Source organism: Castanea sativa, chromosome 12, assembly GCF_040712315.1.
Source record: "Castanea sativa cultivar Marrone di Chiusa Pesio chromosome 12, ASM4071231v1".
Classification (NCBI taxonomy): Eukaryota; Viridiplantae; Streptophyta; class Magnoliopsida; order Fagales; family Fagaceae; genus Castanea; species Castanea sativa.
This window is the reverse complement of record NC_134024.1, coordinates 48697888-48724810: the sequence shown is the minus strand read 5'-3', so window position 1 is coordinate 48724810 and position 26923 is coordinate 48697888. Positions and strand designations below refer to the sequence as shown.

The window sequence follows — 26923 nt, the reverse complement described above, 5'->3', positions numbered from 1 at the left end:
TTTTTAAGACTAAGCACATGTGCAATTCCATATGCTTGTTTATTGTTGATTTTCAAATGAAGATCTTTTGTTCCCAATCAACTGCTCCAAACATAGACTTCCATATGTTTTGAGTAAAGTCAACAGTTTAATTTTTGAACAGTGTAGGCATGCACTTTGCCCTCTCCTTCTTCCTGGAATCTTCAAGGCAAAACAAAGACTTGAAATTATCAATTGGGTAGTGTCTACTACACACATTTCAGTTTTTGAACTGAAATTATGACTTGAAGTAACGGTTTTAGTTCGAAAAATAAATTGGAGGCCATGATGTGTGCAACAAAGCGTGTGTAAACTAGCAATTACCCTTATCAAATTACATAGCATAAAATAAAGAGGAAGATAATTATGGTAAAAGGAGAACAATAAGTATTGGAATCAATCAAGGAGGAAGATAATTATGCTCAACTACTGATTGTTGAAACAAAGTAGGTGCGCGTACAAGTGGCAAAACAACGACCAAAATTATTCAACTAAGAATAAATAAAATAAAAAGGAATATAATCATGACTGCTGGCAGAAAAGTCGTGCAATAGAAGAGGATTTATTTTCTAATTGATGAATTGTTGACCTGTGCATACCGGCTTTTTGAGCTCTTTCATTCACACCTGCAATTTCCTGAATCTAAATTCTCTTCATGTTATTCCTATATTCCTCCAATTCTGAAACACTTTCTGCTACATCGTTTTACAAGCTAGCAAATTTCCAGTTGCTTCCATGGCCACTCAAATAGCCTCCACCACCCCCTCCTCCCCCTCTTATTCTTCTTGGAAATATGATGTGTTCCTTAGTTTTTGCGATGATGACACCCGCAAGAATTTTAGAGACCATCTCTATATTGCTTTGAAACAAAAAGGCATTATCACCTTCATGGATGATGAGAAACTTGAACGAGGAAAGTACATTTCTCAAGAGCTTTTGAAAGCAATAGAAGAGTCTAAATATGCAATAGTTGTTCTCTCAAAAAATTATGCTTCTTCAAGGTGGTGCTTGATTGAACTAGCAAAGATTGTTGAATGCATGACAAAGACGGGTTGACAATTTTGCCTATCTTTTATCATGTGGATCCCTCTGATGTACGGTGAAAGCTCGAATATGTATAAAAACTCAAAAGCTGTTTAGACTCCCGAATTATAAAATACGGCTCGGTTGATTTACTCTAACTTAAACTAAATGCAGAATAGAGTAAATGCAAGCAGACAAACAATATAACTACTTAAAGTCATATTCATTAAAACACAGCAATAAAATGAAAGCTAAAAAAGTAGGGAAGAAGAATGCAAACACAAGATAACACGCTAATGTGTTATCAAAGAGGAAACCGAAGAACTTAGTGAAAAACCTCTCCGCCGCCCTCCAAGCGTTAAATCAATCCACTAGAGAGTAAGTTAGAGTACACAAATAACAAAAGACTCTCCAAGCCTAGTCTACCCCATGTACTCGAGCCTTCCAAGCTCTTGCTACCAACTGACTTAGCCAAGCCTTATCTTCTCTAGCTCTCCGGATCACGCAATTCAGCCCAATTGCATCCGCCAAACATATGGCTTCTTCCAATGCTTCCTAGCAGCACCAAAACCTCCCTTTACACTTAGAATGGGTGTGGTAAGTGTTTGGACTATCAATCTCTCAAGGATTTGGATATGGAGAGGTAGGAGTTGAGGAAAACTACAATGGATTGTATAGAGGATTGTGGGTATGACAATCTCTAACTCTCAAGGGTTTGTGGCTAGGGTTTTTTCTCTGAAAAGCACTCTGCTCAATATGTGTGTGCGAGGATGTAGTGGAGCAGATATGACAAAATAGCAAAACAGACTGTTTCGCGGGTATCTCGTGAGAAGGCCTTACCCGTGAGACACTCGTGAAAACCAGCTGTTACCATCTATCATGACTCTTCACATTCCAGTCATGTGCTGAGCACATGCTTCACTTCGTGGGAAGACTACTCGCAAGCTACCATCAAAAACTTTTTTAGTTTTCAATGTTGCCTTGAGTCTTCACACTCTCTCTCACACACAACCCTTACAAATAAATCTCACATAAAATATAGGTTACAAAAGATTGAACAAAATTACAATCAAATTTGCACAGAATTAAAGCCAACACAAAATAGTTGTAAATCACAACTTTGCATACGGAACCAGATGGAGATTCTTGCTGAAGCCTTTCCTAAACATGAAAAAGATCCCAAGATTAACATAGAGGATGTGCAAGCATGGAAAGATGCTTTGAAAGAAGTTGGCAATATTTATGGATGGCACGTAAATGATAGGTATCATTTGTTTTTGCAAAGTATTTTTGTTCAAATTATAAGTATAAATTTTGAAATTTTGTACTCTCTAAAACTATTCACTTCCCCTAGATTAACCTTTAATATGAAAAGTTTTAGTTTCTTTTTCTTGTCCAATCGAATCAAAGAAAATTTCAATTTTTCCTCGAAGAACCTTGTACATAGTTTAAGGCATAGAAGCCTATTACTGAATTACTCAGCGTGGACAAATAAAGGCAGAGACTGACAGACTTGGTAATTAATCCGCATTCTATAAGTGATTCAAGTCAAAGAAGCTCTCCCAGCTGTAGTTGACCCTTAATATCTCATTTCAAATGCTTGCCTCCTTTTAGTTTTGAATGTCTAATACTTCCTTATGTATCTTGTAAGTGTAACAAGACTCAGATCCAGTCCATGATCAGGACAACTGTGTTTAGACATCTACTTTTTTTTTTTTAGAAGGAATTTTAGGCATCTATTTAATTAACATTAATTAATCATTTTGCCTGGAGGTAGCATGAATTCAAATTAGCTTAAGTGGTAAAGTTTCTTGTTGTTGAATAAAAAATTTGGAATTCAAAAAGAGCTACTTTTCTCTTTTTCTCTCAATCTTGGCATGTGAATGACGAATGCATCACTTTACATAGCCTTCAAGCATATCTCCAAACCTACATAAAATTTATTATTTTAGATAACTTCACTTTAATGACTCTTTCCTTTTTATAATTTCCACTTGATTACAAATTAAGTTTATTATTACCGCACCCTTAGTGTGATGGTCACTTCACAATTATAAGTGCTTATAGAGTGTGGAGGGGCAAGGGTCGGGAGTTCAAGTCTCTAGAAGGGAATTTCACACACATATATACTTATATTAAACTACAATAGAATTTATATATTGTATCAACAAAACAAAAAAAGTTTTATTTTATTTTAATGCTTAAATGCAATAACACTTCAATTGGTCTATTTAGTATATCTATTTTTAGTTTTTCTTATTGTAAAGAATAAAAGCAAAAAATAATTAGTACAAAGATAGAAATCTAGGAAACATACAACAAATGAGTTAATAAAATTAGGCACACTAGCCAAGAGCTTTGTAACTCAACTAACACTTCTTATTGTTTCCAAAGAAAATATGTAGGCTTCAGATCTCCCTTCCTTCAGCTATAAAAAATTATCAACAACAAAAATTAGGCATCAACTCATTAGATTAAGGTAGTCACATGGAAACACATGGCTCTCACTTAGTCTATATGACGTACCAAGCCTTTATTTTTAAGTTCTCATGATGTTCCAAACAAATGAAACCTAAGTTACATTGCTATGTCATAAGCTTGCTATTGAACGAAGTTTTGTGTCTCACTCTCTTGTATTTATTATATATTGGCTTATGATCCATGCATGTGCACAAGTACAATAATCAAGAACAAGCACAATCACAATTATATATATGTATACACACACACACACATATATATAGACACACACACACAACATTCCTTCCTAAGAAGTAACATACTATACCAATCATAGGTTAAGTAAAAGCATAATAAATTCAAATGGAGATTTTTTATATTTTTTTTAAAGATTAGATGGATTAATTTGGAAATAGAATTATTAACACAAAATTAGGGTATAATTGAAAGACCGCTTGACATAGAATTAGAGTGCAAAAAAATCTGAAGGCACTCAACATCAAATTATAAGACATTTACATTTGGCACAAAATTCAAGTGCAATTGAAATCTAGTATGGATTCTTGGCTGAGCTTTCAATGTAATATATTACATAAGTTTATAACCCATGCAAATCCAGGGATGCAATACAGACATACATCATTGTGTATGTTTGTGAGTGTGTGTTTATATATGTATGTATGTATATAATAGATTGTATCATTGAACAAATTCATGGTATTACATAGAAGTATAATAAATTTGAATCATAGAAGTATAATAAATTTGAATCAAATCTTTTTATATTTTCCAAGTTTAGATATTGGAATTTGCATGTAAATATAATTGACACACAATTAGAGTATAATTGTAAGGTCACTTGACATACAATTGGATTGCATTCTAAACACACTTGGCATCAAATAATAGGACACATAATTATAATGTAATTAGAATCTAATTTCGATTCTTGATTGTGCTTCCACTTTAAAATATTATATATGATATGATCGTATAGTTAACAAAATTATTGTTCTACTATCTTCTTTGTAGGCATGAATCAATAGCTATCCAAGAAATACTTAAAAGGATATTTAGCAAATTAAATCTAGTATTCCAAAGTGCCATTACCAAGTACCTTGTTGGAATAGAATCTCATGCGGAGGAATTGTTAGATTTATATTTTGGTGAAGGGCTGGGTGATGTTCGCTTTGTTGGGATTTGCGGGATGGGTGGAATAGGCAAAACAACTCTTGCACAAGAAATTTATAAAAGAATTTCTAGCAATTTTGAAGCTTGCAGCTTTATTGCTAATGTTAAAGAAGAAACTAAAAATCAAGGTCTACTTTCTTTACAAAAACAACTTCTATCTATGATCCTTATTGAAAGTGAAATAGATATATGGAATTTTCATGAGGGAATCAATGTTATAGGAAATACACTACATAATAAAAAGGTTCTTATTGTTCTTGATGATGTGGATAGAGATGAACAACTAAAAGCATTAGTAGGGAGGCATTATTGGTTTGGTCCAGGGAATAGAATTATTCTAACAAGTAGAGATAGTCATTTCTTGAGAAGAAATGGAGTGGATGTTGTATATACAATTAAGGGGTTGAATGATGATGAAGCTTTGGAGCTTTTTAGTTGGGGTGCTTTTAAGAAAACCCATCCTGAAGAAAGTTAAAAGGATTTTTCTATGGATTTTGTGAATTATGCTAAAGGCCTTCCTTTAGCTCTTAAAGTTTTAGGTTCTTCACTATTTGGTAGAAGAATCGATGCATGGAGAACTGCTCGAGATAAACTAATATCAGAACTTAATAGCACAATTTTGGATATACTTCAAATAAGTTTTGATGGGTTAACGAATATGCAGAAAGAACTATTTTTAGATATTGCATGTTTCTTCAAAGGAGAGAACAAAGATGGCATAAGAGATGTATTAGAAAGTTTTGGTTACTACCCAGACTACAATATTGATATCCTGTGGAAAAATCTCTCATAACCATTGGTATATCAAGTATATTGTGGATACATGATTTGCTACAAGAAATGGGCCATGAAATAGTTCGTTGTGACCCAAAGAGCCTAGTAGACGTAGTAGGTTATGGATGTATGAGGATGTCCTTCATGTATTGAAGAAAAATACTATAAGCTAACAAATCTAACCTTAAACTTGGAGAATTACACACACACACACATTCTTCAAATGTTCGTAAACTATTCTAATTTCATTTATTCTTGATTATCAGGGAACAATGATAGTTAAAGACATAATGCTAAAAATATCTGATCCAAGAGAGGAACATTTAAATGCTGAAGTCTTCTCAAATATGATAAAAATGAGACTACTTAAAATTGGTAATCTGTAACTTCCACAATGCCTTTGCTATCTTTCCAATGAGTTGCACATTATAAAATGGCATGGATATCCTTTAAAATCTATGCCAACTAGTTTCCAACCAAACAAACTTGTTGAATTGAAAATGCATTGTAGCGGCATCAAACAACTATGGAAAGGAATTATAGTAAGATTTACACTAATTCAATTGTGTATTTTTCTTCCTTTTCATTTAGGCTTGAGTTTATCTTATTATTTATTGGTTTATAACAAATTTTAGATGAGTTAAAACTTATTGACTTAAGTGACTCTCAAAACTTGATCGAGACTCCAAACCTTAGTAGAGTCCCAAATCTTAAGAAATTGATTCTTCAAGGTTGTACAAAATTATCAAAGATTCATGCAACTATTGGAAATCTCAAACAACTTATTCGACTAGATCTGAATGGTTGCAAGTGTCTTAAGAGCCTTCCACACAAGATCAACTTGGAATCTCTTGAAGTTTTAATTCTTTCTGGTTGTTCAAGTCTAAAAAAGTTTCCAGAAGTTGTGGGTAATATGTCTCGCTTGTTGGAACTTTATTTGAATGAAACTGCTATAAAAGATCTACCATTATCAATGAAGCATTTCACTGGTCTTATTAAATTGGATCTAAGTGATTGCAAAAATCTTTCAAGCCTTCCAAATTCTTGTTGTAGTTGGATGTCTCTAAAAATTCTTACATTATCTGGCTGCTCAAAACTTGATGAATTGCCAGAGACATTGGGGAATCTTGAAGGCTTGAAGGAGCTAGATGTGAGTGGAACTACTGTAAAAGGGCTACCTACATCCATCAATCTCTTAAAAAATCTTAAAGCAGTGTCTCTTTGTCGATGTGAAGGGATATCACCTAAATCTTCCACTAAACTCTTAAATTTTCCTTTAATACTAAGAAGAAGTCTAGATCCAAATCCGTTGGGCATTTTAGTGCATGCTTTATCAGGCTTATGTTCGTTGACTAAACTTGATATAAGTTATTACAATATCCAAACAATTCCTGATGCTATTGGTTGTTTGTCATCTTTATCAAAGTTGGATCTAAAAGGAAATAATTTTGTTTGCCATCCTAAAAGTATGATTCAACTATTCAACTATCTAATCTAGTCGGTCTTGATTTGAATTATTGCACAAGTCTTCAATCATTGCCTAAGCTTCCATTAAGTATTGAGAATATCAATGCAAGAGATTGTACCTCATTGGAAACATTATCAATAAGACCAGATGATGATTTTTGCCCCACATTTGATCTTCTCAATTGCATCAAATTAATTGAGAATCAGGGTTACAAAGACGTGTTGTCAACAATGCTAAGACGTTATCTCATTAATCACTAGGTCTCTCTCTCTCTCTTTCTCTATGTGTGTTTGTTTTCATGTGAAGTTCTAATTAAGCATCATGATTTTTATATATTTATTTTTTCTGGTTTCAGAGAGACTATAATCAAAGTCGTTCATACTATAGTGTCCAGATTCCTGGAAGTGAAATTCCAAAATGGTTTAGCAACCAAAATGTGGGGGATTCGGTGAAAGTGCAAGTGCCTTCACATTTATGTAACAAATTTTTGGGAATCACCACATGCTTTGTTTTCGTATTCCGCCATCCACTTGATTAGGCTTCTGCATTTGATGAATCTCCACCTTCACTTTGGTGTTCCATTAAAGCCAACGGATTTGAAGCTTATCAATTGGGCCTAGATGTATCTAAAGAATTAGGTTTGTTTAAAACGAATCACCTTTCTTTGATATATTATTCCTATAATTTCTTCAATAAGGAATGGAAAGAAACATTGAGTCAAAGCAATGCAAATGGATTCAGCCAAATTGAGGTTGCATTTGAAACCACTGATCCAGGCTAGGAGGTTACTAAATGTAGGGCTCGTTTGGTATTTGAGGAAGACATTGAAGATTTCAAGCAAACTAAGTTTGGGAGTAGCACCTGCGTCATCACTCCATATGAGGATGATTTTGAAGATTTAGTAAAAGATACCAAAACTAAGTGACGAAGTCGTCGTGATGACTTTGATGGAGATATGGCTGGATTCAGTGGAGAAGGTGCCTCTAATGAAGTAGATGTACCACACCCAAAGAGGATACGAGTACTCCCTGATATAATCGAGAGATTCATTCCGCGTTTGGGAAATTGGATTGGGAATTCAAGCAAACAAGTACAAGGTGACTATGATTGCAAGGAAGAGGAAGAGGAATCCTAGTGAATTTGGATTTGGTAGCTTTCGTGAATATGCATGGCTGATAAACTTTTTTTTTCTGATTTTTTTTGTAAGTCCCCTCTTTCTTATTTATTTTTTTCTTTTTTAAATATCCATTTGGCATATGCTTGCATTTTCTTTTTCTATTTTGATCTGTGACAAGGGCCATATATATAGGTTAACTAATTTGTGATTCCAATTTCTAATAGTTGATACCAAGAAGTTATTGGACTCTAGTTGGCGAGGACAGTGTCACAATTGATTGTATGGAGGGTAAATTTGGCACTCTGCTTGTTGCTCTCTTTTCTAGAATTTACTACAACTTTCCATGCAATAGATGCGTGCCATTGCAGCGTGGTAAAATTAAATGTAAAGAAGAAATTTTGGACCCTGTTTTGAAATTAGATTCAAGTGATGTTCAAAAAAAAAAAGCAAAAAATAAATATTAGATTCAAGTGAGGAATCCTTTTGCTTCTTTTAATTAATTGTATTGCATTTGGTGGGGGCTTTGGGGGTCTACGTGTGAGTTTTTTTTTTTTTTTGAGAGTGTCTACGTGTGAGTTGAAATTGTAGCAAAGGTGATAAAATTGCTTCTTTAAGTGCAACTGGGTCTTTTTTTATCATTTAAAATTATTACAACTATTTTAAAGGACCCCGTAAATTAGGCTCCTTCTGATGCGCAACTCACAAAAGGAAAAAAAAAAAAAAAAAAAGGCTCCTTCTGATGTAGGCCTTATTATTTTTTTGGGTCCCAAAATGAGAGACTCGATTAATACCATTATTTTCTATTTTCATTGAAATCTAATCCTAGAAATGAAATGTTGTTAGCTCCTAATATGTCTTTGTTTGACAAGTTAGCTCTGTTGAGTTAGTAACATAATTACATAAAGCAATAATATTGATTTCTTTCTTCAAAATTTGCAGTAGATGGATACTCTTCTATCAATTGAATATCATTAGTTGTGTTAATGTTGTTTACCATGACCTCTTCCAAACTCTACAAAAGTTTGGTAGCATAAATTTAAAGTATATTTGCATTCTACAATTTAGATAACGATAGGTCTAGGCTCAAAATCTACCATAATCACTTCGTCCATTGATGCATGTGAGTTCATTCTTTTCAATTGTTTAATTACATTTATCTATCATGTTTTGTTCTTTCTATTCGCGTTTGTTGTGTTAAATCACTAACACCCTTTTAACTGATACATAACCATAACAAAACCCCAAACAAGTAACATTTATCTCACAGAAAAAATTAGTAAACAAAATTATGATATATGTTCTAGAAAACTGAAAGGAAGAATAGTGGCTTTCAACTAGAACAACATTGAGGTGGACTAACTAAAATTTCATTACAGTGGACCAAAAAACAAACCTATTCCATCCAAGGAAGTCAATACTGAAAGGGTACAAAGCTTTTGAATTCAATCTCATCTTGACTTAGTTCTTGGGCTGAAATACTTTCTGGGTTCCCTTTGAAACATTAATTTTTTTTTCCTAATTCTATATTTTTCATAGAAACTGGACTAGTGACAAAATGCTGGAGGTTAATGGTTTTGTTTTCAGAACACATAAGCACTGAAGGAGTTTACAGCTGTTTTTCTGTTAGAACAAAGTCCTAGTCTTTAGGGATATTTATGTGTATTTGATTTGTTTCAAGTATCTGTTACCACTTGGCTTTATTTCCGCTAAGTGGGCTGTTTTTTAGTTTCTGTTAAGATCGTGTATTGAATGGCTATTTAAGCCAAAGTTATTGTTAATAAAACTAAGTCATTCAATCCCGCTTGTTGTGTTCTTGTTCTTAGTTCCTTTAGATCAAAGTTTCTAACAAGCACAGCTCAAGTAAGCCAGTTGTGTTTGGCTTAGCTGGAAATTTCTTGCCTTAACATAAAATGCATTTTTTTTTTCTCAAGAAAATTGGGATATGTTGTTTTGTATATATGTTTTCTGAAGGTACCAGTTGGAGCTAGGCCAGAAAGCTTTGGAGGAGAATATAATTGTTTGTTTGGGGACAGGTTGTGAAACACACTGCTGTACTAGTGTACTCCTTGTACACGAGCTGGGTCAATTGATAGGGAAGCCCCAGAAGAGCATATTCGTCATCCTCTCCCCTGCAGTGGCTCCGAATCAGCAGGTAAGCTACTATCTATCTTGTTGGTTTTGTAATCTAATTCAGTTTCTGCTATAGTATTTAAGTTTGAGAAAATATTTGTAGTTTATATGGCTGGTACATTGCACAATAATGAAGTGATGTGCTCTTTGGCTTGGCTGAGGTTGTAGGTGTGTAGACTGTGAGAAGGGGGCTGAGCTGTTGGTTTTGGAAAAAGTTTCTCTCCAAATTAATTTGGAAAGAAATCCTTCAAACTTCTACTATATCTTTTTATCGAATGAAAATTTTGAAAATTTAACCATTAGATTGCATATTCTTATTATATCCTTAATAAATGCAATATTTTAAAAAGATCAAAGATCAATAGCTATATTATCAATCAAGTGTTTAAATTTTAAGTTTTTGTGATTTTAAATTATGCATAAAATAAGATTATGGATTTAGTAATAGATAACATCTGATTTAAATGAAATTTGACATGTATGTTAAGAACATAAAAAATATGAAATTTAACAGTTAGATTTTCTAAATTCACATTGAATAAAAAGATATAGGAGCTCTCCACAATAGAAGCCAGAGCTTTATAACATATTTACAACGATACAACTACAAATCTTATGCCTCTAGAATACATGAATTTATTCCAAAATTCCAAATGAATCAACACAAGATCACAAACCTCCTTAGAAATACAACTCCAACAACAAATCTAGGATTGGCACACACAAAGCTTACAACTCCAAGAGTTTAACCTCCAAGTTAAGGGGCTTTCCAATTCTACATGCTTCAAGTTCACTTTGGAAGGGAGTTTGGAATTTAATAAATTAGAATCAAGTTTGTACTATGAACTCATTACTCCTTGAAACAATTTAACAAAATCAAAATAAGGTTAGACTACCAGAAAATAAATAAGCCTCAATTTCTAGCGTTGAGGATTCAATTGCTAGAAATTGGCTGACCTTGATAGTGTAAAGAGTGGGCTTACTCTTCTAACTGCATGGTGATCTGTAGAGTTTAAGTAAACAATAAGTCATTGTGTGGGTCTTTATCTGATAATTGTAATAGCCAAAGAAACATTCAAAACTACAATTATGGGGCAAGCCTACTAGCACTAGAAGCTCTAATGAGGAATTTCAACTTGAGAGACTGGGACAACCTGTTAATACCATTTTTAAAGGAGATGGAAAATGAGTTATAGAATAACCTCTCCACTACTTGCACAGCTACCTCCAATATTTCTGCGCTCTTCATTTTGTTATAAATTTGTTGAAGTCCGTTTTTTGACGTTTGTCAAGCCCATGTTCTAGTTGTAAGACTTGGGCTCTTCAAGGCCATAATTAAGTTATGGGCGGAGTTGGGTTTGGTTCCACTGTGAAAAATAGATCCATTTTACAGAACCAACCTGTGTGTAAACAACAATCCAAACAACCAGCAAGGTATATACATATATGCTTATAAAGGAACAAAAAAGTTAGAGAGAAAATGAGTACTTCAATAGATTTTATTATTTATCCTTGAAACCCAAAATACTGGTTCCCAAAGCCACAGGGCCTTTAATTCGTGGAACCCAAAATACTGGAGCCTAGAGCCATAAGACCTTTAGACCTAGAACCCAAAATACTGGTTCTCAGAGCCACAAGACCTTTAGACCATGGAATCCAAAATACTGATTCCCAGAGCCTGGGGGCCTTTAATCTGTGGAACTCAAAATATTGGTTCCCAAAGCCACAAGACCTTTAGAATGTGGAACCTAAAATATTGGTTCCCAGCTCCGTGGAACCTTTCTCTGATTCCTAATGTTGTGGAACCTTTCTACACATTTTGCTACACAATGGGCTTTGTCCTTTTCCTCTACTACTAGAAAGCTGTAGAAATTTCCCTTTTTGGTATTTGGATTTTGTGATGGTCCGCCTGAAACAGTAGAAGAATTAGGCTCCTTCTGAGTACTGACTTGTTTGTTTGTGTGCCAACATAAGAAAGTAAGAAACTAACAAAATATCATTATTTTCTATTTTCAGTCAAACAAATTGATATAAGGATGAAAATTTGTCCAGAATTCTTGATGTTTGTGTTTAAATGACAAGTTAGGTCTATTGAGTTAAAAGAGAAAAACTATAAAATTGATTTATTTCTTTAGAATATTAACAGTAGAGGCATACTCTGCTATCAAGTGAATATCAAATGCTAGCTGTTGCCCAAGCTTGACAGTGTGGGCTTTGTCACTAAATGGCTTCTTTATTTGATAAATTGGGGTCGTTTTTGTCAATCAATGTTTGATAATAGAGAAATAATAAAGCAAAATTGTGATGGACTAGTGAAGCAAGACTCACAAGAACTGGAATTTGTGACGTGGAATTTCAACCTAGAAGTAAATACCCATTGATCCCAAGGGAAAATGAGTGGTAGAATAACATCTCCTATGCTTGTATTGCTGCCTTCATTTCTAAGTTACTAGTATGTCATCCACCCCTAGTCTCCTGCCAAAGATTTATTTAAATAGCCCATGTATTTGTTCTCATGGATTAGGCTTTGTCACATTAGCTCTTCAGGAAATTCCTAGCTTTTGAATTTGAGCTGCTAGACAATTAAATTTAATCAAGGTAGTTTGAGCAAGGAGACATTCTTTCTGATTAAATTATCTAATATTATACGCTCACTGTATTTTGGTAAATAAGAGCATTGTGCTCCAAAGTATATTTCATGTGTGACATTGCAGTTTCCCGAAAAGTGTTTGATGTATTGCCTCAAAGAGGCATAGATGCATGGAATGCCATGATAATAGCCCATTCACACAATGAGTACCTAGATGAAGTTCTAAATCTATATTGTCAAATGATCTTGGAAGGTGTTAGACCCGTAACGATAACTTGACTTTCACAGTGACCCTCAAGGCATGTACGAGGTTGTCGGATTTGAAAACAGGGGAGGAACTTTGGTGTAAAGCAATGGATAGTGGGTTTGAGTTTGATGTGTTTGTTGGGTCTTCAGTTTTGAATTTGTATGCAAAGTTTTAGAAGATCGATGAACCAATTGTGGTATTTGATAGTATGTGACTCTGTGAGAAGGGATATGATAAGTGGGTTTACAAAGAGTGGGCTGCCAATAGAAGCGTTTGACGTGTATAGGTGAATGGAAAAGGAGGGAATGGAAGAAGATGGGGTTGTGGTGGTGGGGTTCACACTGGCTTGTGCAAATCTTAAGGACTTAAAATTGGGCCTTTCTGTTCATGGGTATTTGATTCTGAAAGATCTTCCTATGGATTTTGTAGTTCAAACTAGCTTGTGGATATGTATGCTAGGAATAAATATTTGAAGCTTGCATGTCATGTTTTCAAGAAGAATTATAAGAATGTCATAGCTGAGGTGTTGAAATATCAGGGTAGGATCTGACATCTTTGTAGGAAAGCAAGTTACTAATATTATAATGGGGGTAATGGAAGAGACAAGCAAGTTAACATCTCAATTGCATATACTACAACCACTAAGGAGTGTATAGATGAAGCTTTGTAACTAGTACAGTCCTTTGAGATGGTCTCATCCAACATATCCATATCTAGCTATGTTGCTGGCAAAATTTGGTTGTTGATATACATTTACCACTTTATCAATTTCGCCTTTATACTACTTCAGCCAAGGTCAAAGAGATTTCGTTGAAAATGATACACTTTCTTTATTGCTCACAGTAGATGCAAATTGTTGAAAGGATTTATCTCTAATTGGAATTCCAAAGAAACGGACTTGGGGGCTTCTTTTTTTTTTTAATCCAAATGTATTCCTGCGTGCTTCATATCTACAAGAATGATTTGCCTCAAACAGCTCCTATAATTAATCCTTTTGAACTCATAATTATTTTATTTGCTCTTGCTTTCTAGTGTCAAAGGCAATAAATTTTAACATCTCATAATTTGGTGGCTTCTGAACTCTTAATATTTTTTTTCTCTTGCTTTTTAGTGTCAAGGGTGATACATTTTTTTCATCTCATAATACGGTGGCTTCTACTTCTGCCGCATGAAAATTCCAAAATTTTGATGATATTATTTGGTTTGACATTTAGAACATGGATTCTCTAACAAAAGAAAAATTGGGAGAATAGGCACAACTTAGGGAATTTCATTTGTTTTTTTTTTTTTAATTCTGGATATAGTTCACATGTTCTAGTATTTAATTGATAATACAGACTGTAAGGCCACAATTCACACCCGAACCCAACAGTGTGAAGGGAACATGCCCAAAAAGCCCAATACAATGAAATTTGTAGAACGTGGGCTTGAAACCTAGGTTTTACGGATATTGGATAACAACGATGATGGGCTATACCCGCGATTCACATGCAACGAACTGTTTATGCCAAAGAAACTCTCCTCAGACGTAAGCCGAGGATGACTTGTATTGCCTTTCCTTGTTCTAAAGACAAAATACAATTGTAGGTGATGTGTACAATCTATTTCTTTTTCTTTTCCGATCCCTCCTCTTAGAATGTCTTTCTTTTCCTTTTATATCATTCTCCTTCTTCCCTCCATCTTCCACGTATGGATCAGATCAATGACCCAGATACTTGTCTCATCCACCGCCCTTTAGAAGTCTTCAAACAGTAGCTGTAAGGCTGATCACCATTGTTTAGATGTCATTTCCCCATTAATGCAGCCAGAAAGGTAGGTGCAGAGTCTTTAATGCGGTGGTAGCAACTTTCCCTAAGATATTTCTCATTCACTCATTCTCTCTGTATCCTTGTGGAACACATCTTCATCCACCAGACCTTCCAGAATTTCCTTCCATACATCATGGTGCATCATACGACCTTCACTTGACTTAGTCGAGGAGATGCCCCTCCTCGGACCATTCTCATCAACCTCATCAGCAATAGTAGGCTTGTGGGCTTTCAAGACACTGCATGGACAAGTTAATACCTTCGAATCAAGCCCAAGGACACATCTTTAAGCTGTTGAAAAGCTAATGCACACTCCTTTGTCCACTCAAATCCCTTCCACTTATTCATCAATAGGAAGAAAGGTCTGCACCTATCTGCTAACCGAGAGATGAATCGGTTAAGGGCAGCAGTCATACCTGTCAACTTTTGAACTTCTTTTGGATTCCAAGGTGACTGTAGGCTATTAATGGCCTTGACCTGCGCAGGGTTAACCTCAATTCCCCAATGAGTTACCATATAGCCTAAAAATTTACCAGATCCCACACTAAAAGAACACTTTGAAGTGTTAAGACACAAATTGTACCTCCTCAGCGTCTAAAAAGTATCATTAAGATCTTCCACATGCATGGAAACCATTTTACTTTTCACCACCATGTCATCTACGTATACTTCAATTGTTTTTCCCAACTATGACTCAAACATCCTGGTCATCATCCTTTGATAGTTAGCTCCTGCGTTTTTCAAACCAAAAGGCATTACCTTATAATGATAATTCCTTGTAAGAGTAATGAAGGATGTCTTCTCCTGATCATCCAAAGCCAAAGGTATTTGGTGATAACCCTAAAATGCATCTAAGAAACTCATCCAAGGATGCCTAACCGTAGCATCCACTAACTGATCTATACGAGGCATTGGAAATGAATCTTTAGGACAAGCCTTGTTCAAATCTGTGAAGTCCACACATATTCTCCACTTCCCATTCTTCTTCTTTACTACCACTGTATGAGCCAACCACTTTGGGTAAAATACCTCTTTGGTCGCACCGGCCTTCTTGAGCTTGAGCACTTCTTCCTTGACAGCCTCAAAATGTTCTTTAGAGGAACGCCGAGGTGGATGTCTCCTCGGAGCAGTAGCTGAATTGACGTTTAGGTGATGACAAATGAAATTCAGATCAACCCTAGGGGCTTCGTAAGCATCCCATGCAAAAACGTCTACATTCTTTCTCAAAAACATAATCAACTCCATCTTCTCCTTAAGTGGCAGCTGAACTCCCACTTGAAAGAACTTTTCAGTGTCATCATCTATAAGGACCTTCTCTAACTCCTCACATGTAGCTTCCTCTGCTGCCGCCGCATTGGGTGTAATCAGAGACATTAATTGCTACGAGTCCCCTGTAGCTGAGGCCGAGGACCCTAGCACAGGCTGATGCAGAATTACAGCTGATATACACTGTCTTGCTACAGATTGGCTCCCAATAATTTTCTCGATCAGTTTCCCAGACAAGAACTTCACCTTGACATGTAGAGTTGAGGAAACAGCACCTAGAGCATGCAGCTAAGGCCTTGCCACAATGGCCGTGTAAGGAGAATAAGCATCTACCATAATGAAATCTACATCTACAACCTCTGACCTGATTGCACAGGTAACCAAATTTGCCCTTTTGGTATGACAGATTTTCCCTCGAAGCTTATTAGTGGCGAATCATAAGCCATAAGATCTTTAAGTTTTAAGTTGAGCCCCCTGAACAAGTTAGGGTACATAATATCTGCACCACTATCCTGTTCAACCATTACCCTTCTCATATCATAGCCCCCTATCCTAAGCGTGACTATCAATGCATCGTCATGCGGTTGGATAATCCCAATCTTGTCTTCTTCCGAGAAACCTAAAATAGGTGGAGTATTTCCCCGAAGCCTCTTCGGCCCAGAGTTAGACTTCTCGGCAAGAGTTCGTGACATAAACATCACCCTAGTAGGACCAGAACCAATTCTACCAAGAGCAGCAAAAATAACATTGATCGTTCCCAGAAGAGGCCTTGATGAATTATTCCCTTGACTCACCGAACCTGAATGGCTTCCTTGCTTATTGGGATGATACAAAAACTGCTTCAACTTACCCTCCTTAACCAACTGCTCCAAATGATTCCATAGAGTCCTGAAATTCTCAATAGTATGACCTACGTCCTGATGATAGTGGCAATGGAGATTCTGATTTCGCCTCGTATGATCCTCAGCCATCTTGTTGGGCCATTTGAAGTATGGTTCATTCCGGATTTTCTCCAACAGCTAATGCACCGGTTCTCGGAATACAGTGTTAACCACATGTGGAACAATAGGACCGGATTGCCCAGCGAAATCTCTTCAGGGCATGTTATTGTTGTATCTATCCGACCTGAAATCCCTCCTCTCCTGAGGGAAAACCTTCATCTTTCCCTTACCTTACTGTTGATCTTCCTCAACCCGTTTATACTTGTCTATTCGATCCATAAGCCGACTTACACTCTTTACAGGCTTTTTGGTCAGATATTTCCTTAAGTCATGCTCTGTTGGCAGACCAACCTTAAAAGTATTGATCGCCACCTCGTCAAAGTCACCATCGATCTCATTAAACATCTCTCAATATCTGTCAGAGTATGTCTTCGGGGTTTCCCCTTCCCTCATGGCCATGGACAATAATGAATCCAGAAGCCGAGGAACTCTACTGCAGGTGATGAAGCGAGACCCAAATGCCCAAGTGAGTTCCATGAAGGAATCAATAGAACCTACCTTCAGACCATTAAACCATCTCATCGCAACAGGTCCCAAGCTAGAAGGGAAGACTTTGCACATCAAAATTTCATTTTTAGAGTGTACCATCATCCTTTGATTGAAATGACTCACGTGCTCCACAGGATCTGTTCGGCCATTATAAATGGTAAACGTGGGTTGGGTGAACCACCGTGGAAGTTTCCCCTTCTCTACCCTATGTGTGAAAGGCGACTTGGAAATTTCGTGTAACGTCCTACTCATCATTTCCCAAACCCCTAGAGGAAGACTCCTTGTACTTATGACCATGAAGATTATCAGGAGGAGTTCTTGATCTGGACCTGTAGCCACTGACATGGATATTCTCAGAAGAAGGGTCAGAAAAAGAGGGCGCTCGCCTTCGTCTGTCGTGGCACAACTTTTTCTTCAAGTGGTTAATCTCCTTTTGCATGGCCTCAGCATGTTGCTCGTGAGGAATTCTACTTCCACCTCGCAAACGACTCTCATCCAGTATGCCCAGTATGCACACTACCTTCTCGACCTTGCTCCTGCTCAAGGTGCAAGGAGTGATCATCGTGCTGGGATCCCATAGACTCTGTATGATGCGGACTTGAGGTCGCCATAATGTTCCAATTCCTCAAACACAAGATCCCCCACAGACAACACCAATTGTAAGGCCACAATTACACCCTAACCTAATAGTGTGTAGGGAACAGGCCCAAAAAGCCCAATACAATGAAATTTGTAGAGCGTGGGCTTGAAACCTAGGTTTTCTGGATATTGGATAACAATGATGATGGGCTATACCCACGATTCACATGCAACGAACTGTTTATGCCAAAGAAACTCTCCTCGGACGTAAGCCGAGGATGACTTGTATTGTCTTTCCTTGTTCTAAAGACAAAGTACAATTGTAGGTGATGTATACAATCTATTTCTCTTTCTTTCCGATCCCCCCTCTTAGAATGCCTGTCTTTTCCTTTTATATCATTCTCCTTCTTCCCTCCATCTTCCACGTATGGACCAGATCAATGACCCAGATACTTGTCCCATCCATCGCCTTTTGGAAGTCTTCAAACAATAGTTGTAAGGTTGATCACCACTGTTCAGATGTCATTTCCCCATTAATGCGGCCAGAGAGGTAGGTGCAGAGTTTTTAATGCGGTGGTAGCATCTTTCCCTAAGATATTTCTCATTCACTCCTTCTCTCTGTATCCTTGTGGAACACATCTTCATCCACCAGACCTTCTAGAATTTCCTTCCATACATCATGTTGCATCATACGACCTTCACTTGACTTAGATAAGGAGATGCCCCTCCTCGGACCATTCTCATCAACCTCATCAACAATAGTAGGCTTGTGGGCTTTCAAGACACTGCACGGACAAGTTAACACCCCCGAATCAGGCCCAAGGACACATCTTGACCCCTCTGTCCCTACACAGACCATTTACAAAAATGGCCTGAAGAACAGCCATTTTGCAATTGCAATTCATTTTAGTACATCACTTGTGGCTACATACATTACAAACACATATATGTATAATATAATTTATTGTAGTGGCTAATAGAGGTTGTGAGTTCTTTAGATCAGATTCAGTGTATTTTCTTCCTTGTTTTGGGAAAGAATGCCAGAGTTCTGAGCTTATGCAAAGGGTACAATTCCCTTTTCTTATTGTAGTCATGGAATAATGGATAGGGGGAATGGTATATGCTCAAGTGGCTTCTAGATGTGCTCATTGAAATGCTGGGCAACATCAAGAAATTCAAGTGGAACTATTGCTTGATGGCTGATTGTGTAGAGGATTCCCTGCCTCACCTGTGGTTTTTCACTCTTCTTGCTTATGCAGAAGGGTTTTTCATGTAACTATTGTGTTATTCTCTTTACACTCTCATCATTTAAACCTCTAACACTCAAATGCTCATTATTGTTACAATAGTGACACCTAATGTGTTGATAGTTAACCAATCTAAACTCACTTTCCTTGAAAACTCATTTCTAAATCTTAACTATCCCGGACATTGATACTTAGCTTCCCCATAGCTTTTGATCTTCCCTGGTGGAATAGAAATTGAAGGCTAGAGGTTTACTTTATGCGGGACACAACTGGTTTTATTTCCAACACAACCAAGTTGTTGGCACTCAGCAAAAGCAGTGGAGGAGGAGGAGGACGGCTAAGTTGCACAAACTCGGGTATGGGTACGGGGTACAACAATTCTTAAAAAAATAGGATACGACACGTCTGGGGTACGGCTATTAATTAATTACTTAATATTTATTTTTATGTATAATTTAAATATTTTTAGACATTATTTATGTTTATTTTAGGTTTAAAAATTATGTAACAAGAAAAAATTTGCTTGAAAAAATTTCTAAAATTAAATATTCATGTGGTATCAAGGAGTTTTGGAGTAATTTTCAAATTATTTATGTGCTCATGGGGTTTATTATTATTATTATTATTATTATTATTATTATTATTAGTTAGGAAATTCTGATTTTGGGTTTGGGAATTTTATATAGTAGAATTATTTTTGGGTTAGGCTGCTGGTATATTTTTGTTGTGGGCTTGGCTTGAGTTGGGTTAAATTTCAATCTGGGCTTTATTGTGATAGGTTGGGTTGCTGGCTCATGTCTACTTGGGCTTGGTTGTTTGGGTAAAGCTAAATGAAATTGGACAAATCTTTTTTGATCGACAACATTCTCTCCATTCTCTCTCTCTCTCTCTCTCCCGCTTGCTCTGTCCATGGAAGAAAGCTCAATCACTTTCCCTCTCTCAATTGTGCCCTCTCTCTCTTGATTGATCTTCGTTGGTCGACGATCTACGGCGGAATGGCTTTGAAATTGAAGCTAGAGTTGATAATGTGTGGTCGCATTTCTGTCAGTTTGGCCATGTTTTGGACGTGTATCTTTCTAAGGTAAAATTACCTGATTTGTATCTAGTTTAATTGAGAATAATTACCACATCTTTTTTTCTTGACAACTTCATCCCATGGCCATGCAACATGTAATTAGATGTGTTGTTAAACCAGCTTGGGTTTGCTCAAGGTTTTAAATGGGTTTGCTTGCAGATTAATAATGCTTTTACCACCTTATCTATATACCAAGCTCAATATTGTGCCACACTAGTAATAGCTGAAATCAAGATGTTGAGATATGACTACAAGACAGAAAATGAACATATGATGAAAAACTTAGTGGTAGCACCAATTGGAAAAGAGATGAGATATTCTGCCAAATTCATCCAAGGCTGCATGTTGCAAAGTAATAACTTTTCTTGGTACTAATTGATTGCAAGTATTTTTAATGTTTCTATTTGCACATCATGGAAATTGATTTTGTATTATAATTGAATATGTTGTATGTTATTGTTATATATTAGTATTATTATATCCTTTTCCAGTTTTACCCATGTGATATTGGCTACTTGCACTACAAACAACTTGAGTTTTTTCAACATATTTTTATCCACGGTCACTACAAAATGTTAATAAAAGCTTTAATTTTCTACTTTAATACGCGGTGGTTTCAACTTCTTTGATTAGGTACGAATCAGTTCTCTCTCTCCGCAATTACTTTGCTTTTCTTATTTGATTGCTAAGAAAACCTTTCTATTTTTTCTTGGCAACCAAACAGATTTATGGCTATCCTTGCCATCAAATTGATTTTGCTTTTCTTCAGATTCAATAAATTTACTCTTTTTTTATCTAGCTCTCAAAACTGAGGGTTTCCTTCTGTATTTCGCTCTCCCTTCAAATTCGTTAACTATTAAATCAAATGGAATGAAGTAAATTTGGGCCATTTTTCACTAGCCATGTGATTTCTTTTTCCCACTACATCAACCATTTATTCGTGAGAGTTTTAATTTTGCTTCTTCAATTTAATTTTTATACACTAGGGTGGAGGCTTTAACTTGTAAAATGGGTAGGGGTGGCTTGATGTATTTGGGGGCCTAAAAAGAAAATTGATTATCTTGTTATAGATGCAAAATTACAACTAATTAACATGAAGCACACAATTTTTTTTTTTTGAAAGTCTATAGACACAAAAATTTGACAAATTTTTTTACACCTGTTGATGTTACAGATTGATAGCAGTAAGTAAAAGAGTGATGTTAACGGTGGACCTAGATAAATTATTTATTGTTTTACATTAATTATTTAATTTTAATATGAATAGAACTCACCCCATTTAATTTATGCCTATCAAAAAAAAAAAAAAAAACTCACCCCATTTAATTCTTTTTTATTTTTTAAGCCATTTAGATCTCAGGGGAAATATTTTTGTTGGCCTTCCTAAAAGTACCACTAAATAGGTCATCAGCTCGCTATTCCTGGAAGAGAAATTTCGAAATGGTGCACTCATCAAAGCGTAGGGGCTTCAATGAATCTGCAAGTGCCTTCAAATTTATGTAATAAATTGACGGGAGTCACTGTGTGCGCTATTTTTGTACTCCGCCAGCATCGTCCATTTCCCCAACTTAATTCATTGTTTAACTGAAGAAGTTATAAAGCTACGCATAGACTTCAGAGTTCATTGATAAGCGATAGATTTCGATTCGTGTCTAGTGACTTTTGTTTTTCCGGAAGAATTTGGTGAGGTTGAATCGTATCCCTTATTGCAGAATTACTATCCCATTGTTCAATCATTCAATGAGGAATGGAAAGAAAAATTGAGTCAAGCAGATGTTGATATATTCAGGCAGATTGAGATTGAATTTACACCCATTGGTCCAGGATTGGAGGTTATGAAATGCGGTTGAGATTGTGATTTTTTTCCCCCACTGCATCAACCATTTCAAAGGTAGATTCAAGAGAGTTTTTCTTTTACTTCTTTTAATTAATTTTTATAGCACTGGCGTGGTGGCTTACAATTGTAAAAAGGATGATGAAATCATTTGCATAGTTTTCTTGTTGAGTCTAATAGACCTCGAATATTATTAAGCTGCTATATTTCAAATTTGAATACATATGTGAAGGAAAGACCCAATAAACTTAATAATTAAACTAATGCAACTTTTTTCTTTTTTTTGATGGTGAAGAATAATGTATTAAGAAAAAGGAGGAAAGAGAATTCATGTAAGGAAACAGTTTCGTTTTTATGTTTGTTGTATTAAGAAAAATAGGGCCTGGGGTATTTCTTGTTGACAATTTGGAATTATAAACTTTCAATTGTCTTATTTGTCACTTGGAAACTGATGTCATGTTGTTCCATCTAGGTGAATTGATGTGGCTGTCCCATATATACGGTGTGTGTCACTTTCAGATTGTTTGATACGGTTGCATTGAAACTTTTTAATTGCTAGTTGTTGCCCAAGCTTGGCAGTGCAGTAATGTAGGCTTTGTCTTATAACATCATGATGATATGCAGAGTTCAGACAAACAGTAAGGCACTACATAGCTTCTTTATCTTACAATTGGGGTCTTCTTTGTTAATTGATAATTGATATTAGGGAAAGAAATAAGCAAAATTGTAATGGTGAGGTAAGACCCAGTAGAACTATAAGTTGATCAGGAATTTTAACCTGAAACGCTAATGACATTTGTTGATCCCTTGCTTGAAGAAAAGGTTTAACAAGTTGTAGAAAAGGCTCTCCTCTACTTGTACAGCCCTTTGTGACTTTTGAGCTCTTCCTCAGTTACTGGTTTTTTAGTAGAAAGGTAAGATTTTATACACTAGTGAAAAGATTACATGTATAAATATAACTTTCTTCTACAACCACTCAATTTGCCTCCACTTTTAACACAACTTGAAGTAGTTGATTATGAATGGTGAACAATCACTTTCACATTAGCTCACCACATTTTCTCTTCTACTCACTGTCAACCACTTTAGAGTTGTAGAAAAAGTTGTACGTGTAAAAACTTATAGAACTCTCTAAATAGAACTCTCTCAGATATTATTGATTTTGAAAAAATGAACACAAGCAACTGAGTAATACATAGCACCTAATTCTATATATAAACTGTCCAAGCAAGCAAAAGGAAAAACAGAAAAACTAACTCCCTCTTTTAGAGGGAATGTCAGTTACAAGAAGGATCCTATCTAAGCATTACACGTGTAGCTCAATCTCTAACTGCCTCCTAAGCCACGTGGCATCATCTCTTCAAAGCAATGGATGAACTGAACTGTTCACAATATGGCACTGATTCCCAATAGCTCCTTGCTAGCCCAGATTGACTTTGCCACTTGTGCTTGATCATTGCTCTCCACTCTGCTATGATGCTTTGGATTGTCCCTTTCAATTTCAGCAGTGCGCCTAAACTTTCTCCTTAATATAATATTGGTCTACTGGTTGTTTAATCGTTATACTCTGTTCCACACCATAGCATTACAGCCCTTCTCTGTTACATGCTACAAAGTAAAAGTGCCTATATCTTTCGTTCATTAGCCGCATCATATCAGGACCACCTGTTGGGTTTATTGCAGTAGGCCTTGCATGTCAGCTTGCTGGAATTCTTTCAGTAAACTCAGTCTCACTTCCAGAATTTGCGGCAATGGTCTGCATTGGCAGATCCATGTTAGGGCCAGATAAAAAAAAATTTATATATATATATATATATATATAATCTTAAATATGTAAAAATAAAATCCAAAATTTTGAAGTATGAATACTTTTTAATAATTACCAAAAATTTATTATAACCAAATTGGTGTATTTGCTCTGTTTAACTTTCTTGTAGATCAAATCTTCCTTGATGCCATTGGAATTGGAGGCCAGAGGTAAGCGAGACCCAACTGGTTTTACGATCAACACAACCAAGTTGTTGGTGCTCATCAAAAGCAGTGGAGAAGGAGGAGGAGGAGGATTGCTAAGTTGCACTAGCTCAGGTACGGGTACGAGTATGGAGGTATAACAATTCTTGAAATATTAGGGTACGACACGTCTGGGGTATGGCTATTAATTAATTATTTAATATTTATTTTTATATATAATTTAAATATTTTTAGACATAATTTATGTTTATTTTAGGTTTAAAAATTAGGTAGCAAAAAAAAATGCTTGAAAACATATCTAAAATTAAATATTTATGTGATGTCAAGGGGTTTTGGAGTAATTTTATAATTATTTATGTGCTCAAGGGGTTTATTATTATTGTTATTTAGGAAATTCTGATTCTGGGTTTGGGAATTTTATATTGTAGAATTATTTTTGGGTTAGGCTGGTGGTATATATTTGTTGTGGGCTTGGCTTGAGTTGGGTTAAATTTCAATCTGGGCTTTATTGTGATAGGTTGGGTTGCTGGCTCATGTCTATTCGGGCTTGGTTGTTTGGGTTTAAAGCTAAATGGAATTGGACCAATCTTTTTTGATCTACAACATTCTCTCCACTCTCTCTCTCTCTCTCCCGCTTGCTCTGTCCATGGCAGAAAGCTCTATAGCTTTCCCTCTCTCAATCTCGCCCTCTCTCTCTTGATTGATCTTCGTTGGTCGACGCTATACGACGATCTACAGCGGAATGGCTTTGCAATTGAAGCTAGAGTTGATAATGTGTGGTCGCATTTCAGCCAGTTTCTTTCTAAGGTAAAAGTAGCTGATTTGTATCTAGTTCAATTAGGAATGGTCAGAATAGTTAGCACATCTTTTTTTTCTTGAAAACTTCATTCTAAATGCTTAAACCATGGCCATGCAGCATGTAATTAGATGTGTTGTTAAACCAGCTTGGGTTTGTTCAAGGTTTTAAATGGGTTTGCTTGCAGATTAATGCTTTTACCACCTTATCTATATACCAAATTCAATATTGTGCTACACTAGTAATAGCCGAAATCAAGATGTTGAGATATGACTACAAGATGGAAAATGAACATATGATGAAAAACTTAGTGGTTGCACCAATTGGAAAGGAGATGAGATATTCTGCCAAATTCATCCAGGGCTGCATATTGCAAAGTAATAACTTTTCTTGGTACTAATTGATTGCATGTAATTTAAACGTTTCTATTTGCACATCATGGAAATTGATTTTGTATTATAATTGCATATGCTGTATATTATTGTTATATATTAGTATTATTATATCCTTTTCGAGTTTTGCCCTTGTGTTATTGGCTACTTGCACTACAAACAACTTGAGTTTTTTCAACATATTTTTATTCACGGTCACTAAAAAAATGTTAATAAAAGCTTTAATTTTGTGGACAACTGTGGGGGTAAGAGCAAGGAAATTAGCATACTTATTTCCATAGTTAGCATAACTGTTGAAATAACTGTTTAAAAAAAATTCAGTTTTTTCCACAGCTCTGTGATAAAAAGGGGTCAAAAAAATTAGATAGGAAAAAGTTATATCAACAGCTTGATCAACATGGACAAAGTAAATTAATGGTTTGTAAATGTTGAAAATAGGAACTCCAGGAACTTTATAATCAAAGTTTTATAGAGCATACAATTTCTACAATACATCACAGTCTCTCTCTCGCTCTCAAAACTCAGAAATTCCAAACCGAATTTCATAGCTCTCGATCTCGATCATGGAAATTTCAAAGCTCTAGATCTTGGCAATCATGGCAATCACATAGCTCTTCATCTCTCTTGACGTGGTGGTTTCAGCTCCTCTGATTAGGTTCGAATCAGTTTTCTCTCTCTTCGCAATTACTTTGCTTTTCTTATTTGATTGCTAAGAAAACCTTTCTATTTTTTCTCGGCAACCAAACAGAGTTATGGCTATCCTTGCCATCAAATTGATTTCACTTTGCTTCAGATTCAATAAATTTACTCTTTTTTATCTAGTTCTCAAAACTTAAGGTTTCCTTCTGTATTTCACTCTCCCTTCAAATTCGTTAACTATTAAAGTGTTTAACAAATGTTCATACGCTGTTTGTTTATGTGTTTATATTTGGTGTATTGTTTACAATTGAGATTGTAGAGGCATAGAATTGAATAGGTCAAAGGCATACTTGAAGTCATTGCATTGATTGGCAAATTTTAGTATAATGCTTTAGTATCAAATTTTCAATTCCTTGTTGAAGCATCTCTCAAGCAAATTAAGATTTACAATCAATTATGTCTCTCTCTTGAAAACTTCATTGCAACAAATAAAAACACGTTTATAGAGTTTTGGCACTAGTGCTAGCCATTTTTTTTGTGAATTAGCTAATATAGCGTCATGTTTCTTTGTGCATAAGGAATTTATGAATTATAAGAATTCTTGTTTTAGTGTCAAGAGGGCTATTTGGTTGAATTTCATGATGGTGTTGTTGTTGGTGCTGGTATTGGTGTTGATGGGTCCGTGTTCTGCCCCAGCCCTGATGTGAACATCAAGGCTGATAGCTTCATAGCTAGGCTCCATGATGGTTGGAGGCTTGAGAAGGTGAATTCCATGAGAGAGAAACAAAAGATGGGCTAGCAGGGCCCA

General features: G+C 35.7%; 2 protein-coding genes and 2 pseudogenes across 2 annotated transcripts; 3 read left to right on the top strand and 1 right to left on the bottom strand.

The window, feature by feature from the left end:
- The window catches only part of LOC142619068 (TMV resistance protein N-like), a 66245-nt pseudogene that overhangs the window by 27750 nt on the left and 11572 nt on the right, over positions 1 to 26923 (top strand).
- LOC142619066 (TMV resistance protein N-like) lies at positions 419 to 8114 on the top strand (annotated as a pseudogene).
- Positions 8102 to 25670, top strand: LOC142619074 (uncharacterized). Its single transcript, XM_075792149.1, has 10 exons — positions 8102 to 8136; positions 20187 to 20489; positions 20643 to 20835; positions 21829 to 21982; positions 22196 to 22374; positions 22790 to 22955; positions 23140 to 23231; positions 24255 to 24402; positions 24806 to 25095; positions 25272 to 25670. Exons 6-10 carry the CDS (start codon positions 22928 to 22930, stop codon positions 25482 to 25484), a joined length of 771 nt encoding a protein of 256 aa, XP_075648264.1. The 5' UTR covers positions 8102 to 8136; positions 20187 to 20489; positions 20643 to 20835; positions 21829 to 21982; positions 22196 to 22374; positions 22790 to 22927; the 3' UTR covers positions 25485 to 25670.
- Positions 16443 to 17063, bottom strand: LOC142620826 (uncharacterized). Its single transcript, XM_075794128.1, has one exon. The coding sequence runs from the start codon at positions 17061 to 17063 to the stop codon at positions 16443 to 16445; it is 621 nt and encodes a 206-aa protein (XP_075650243.1).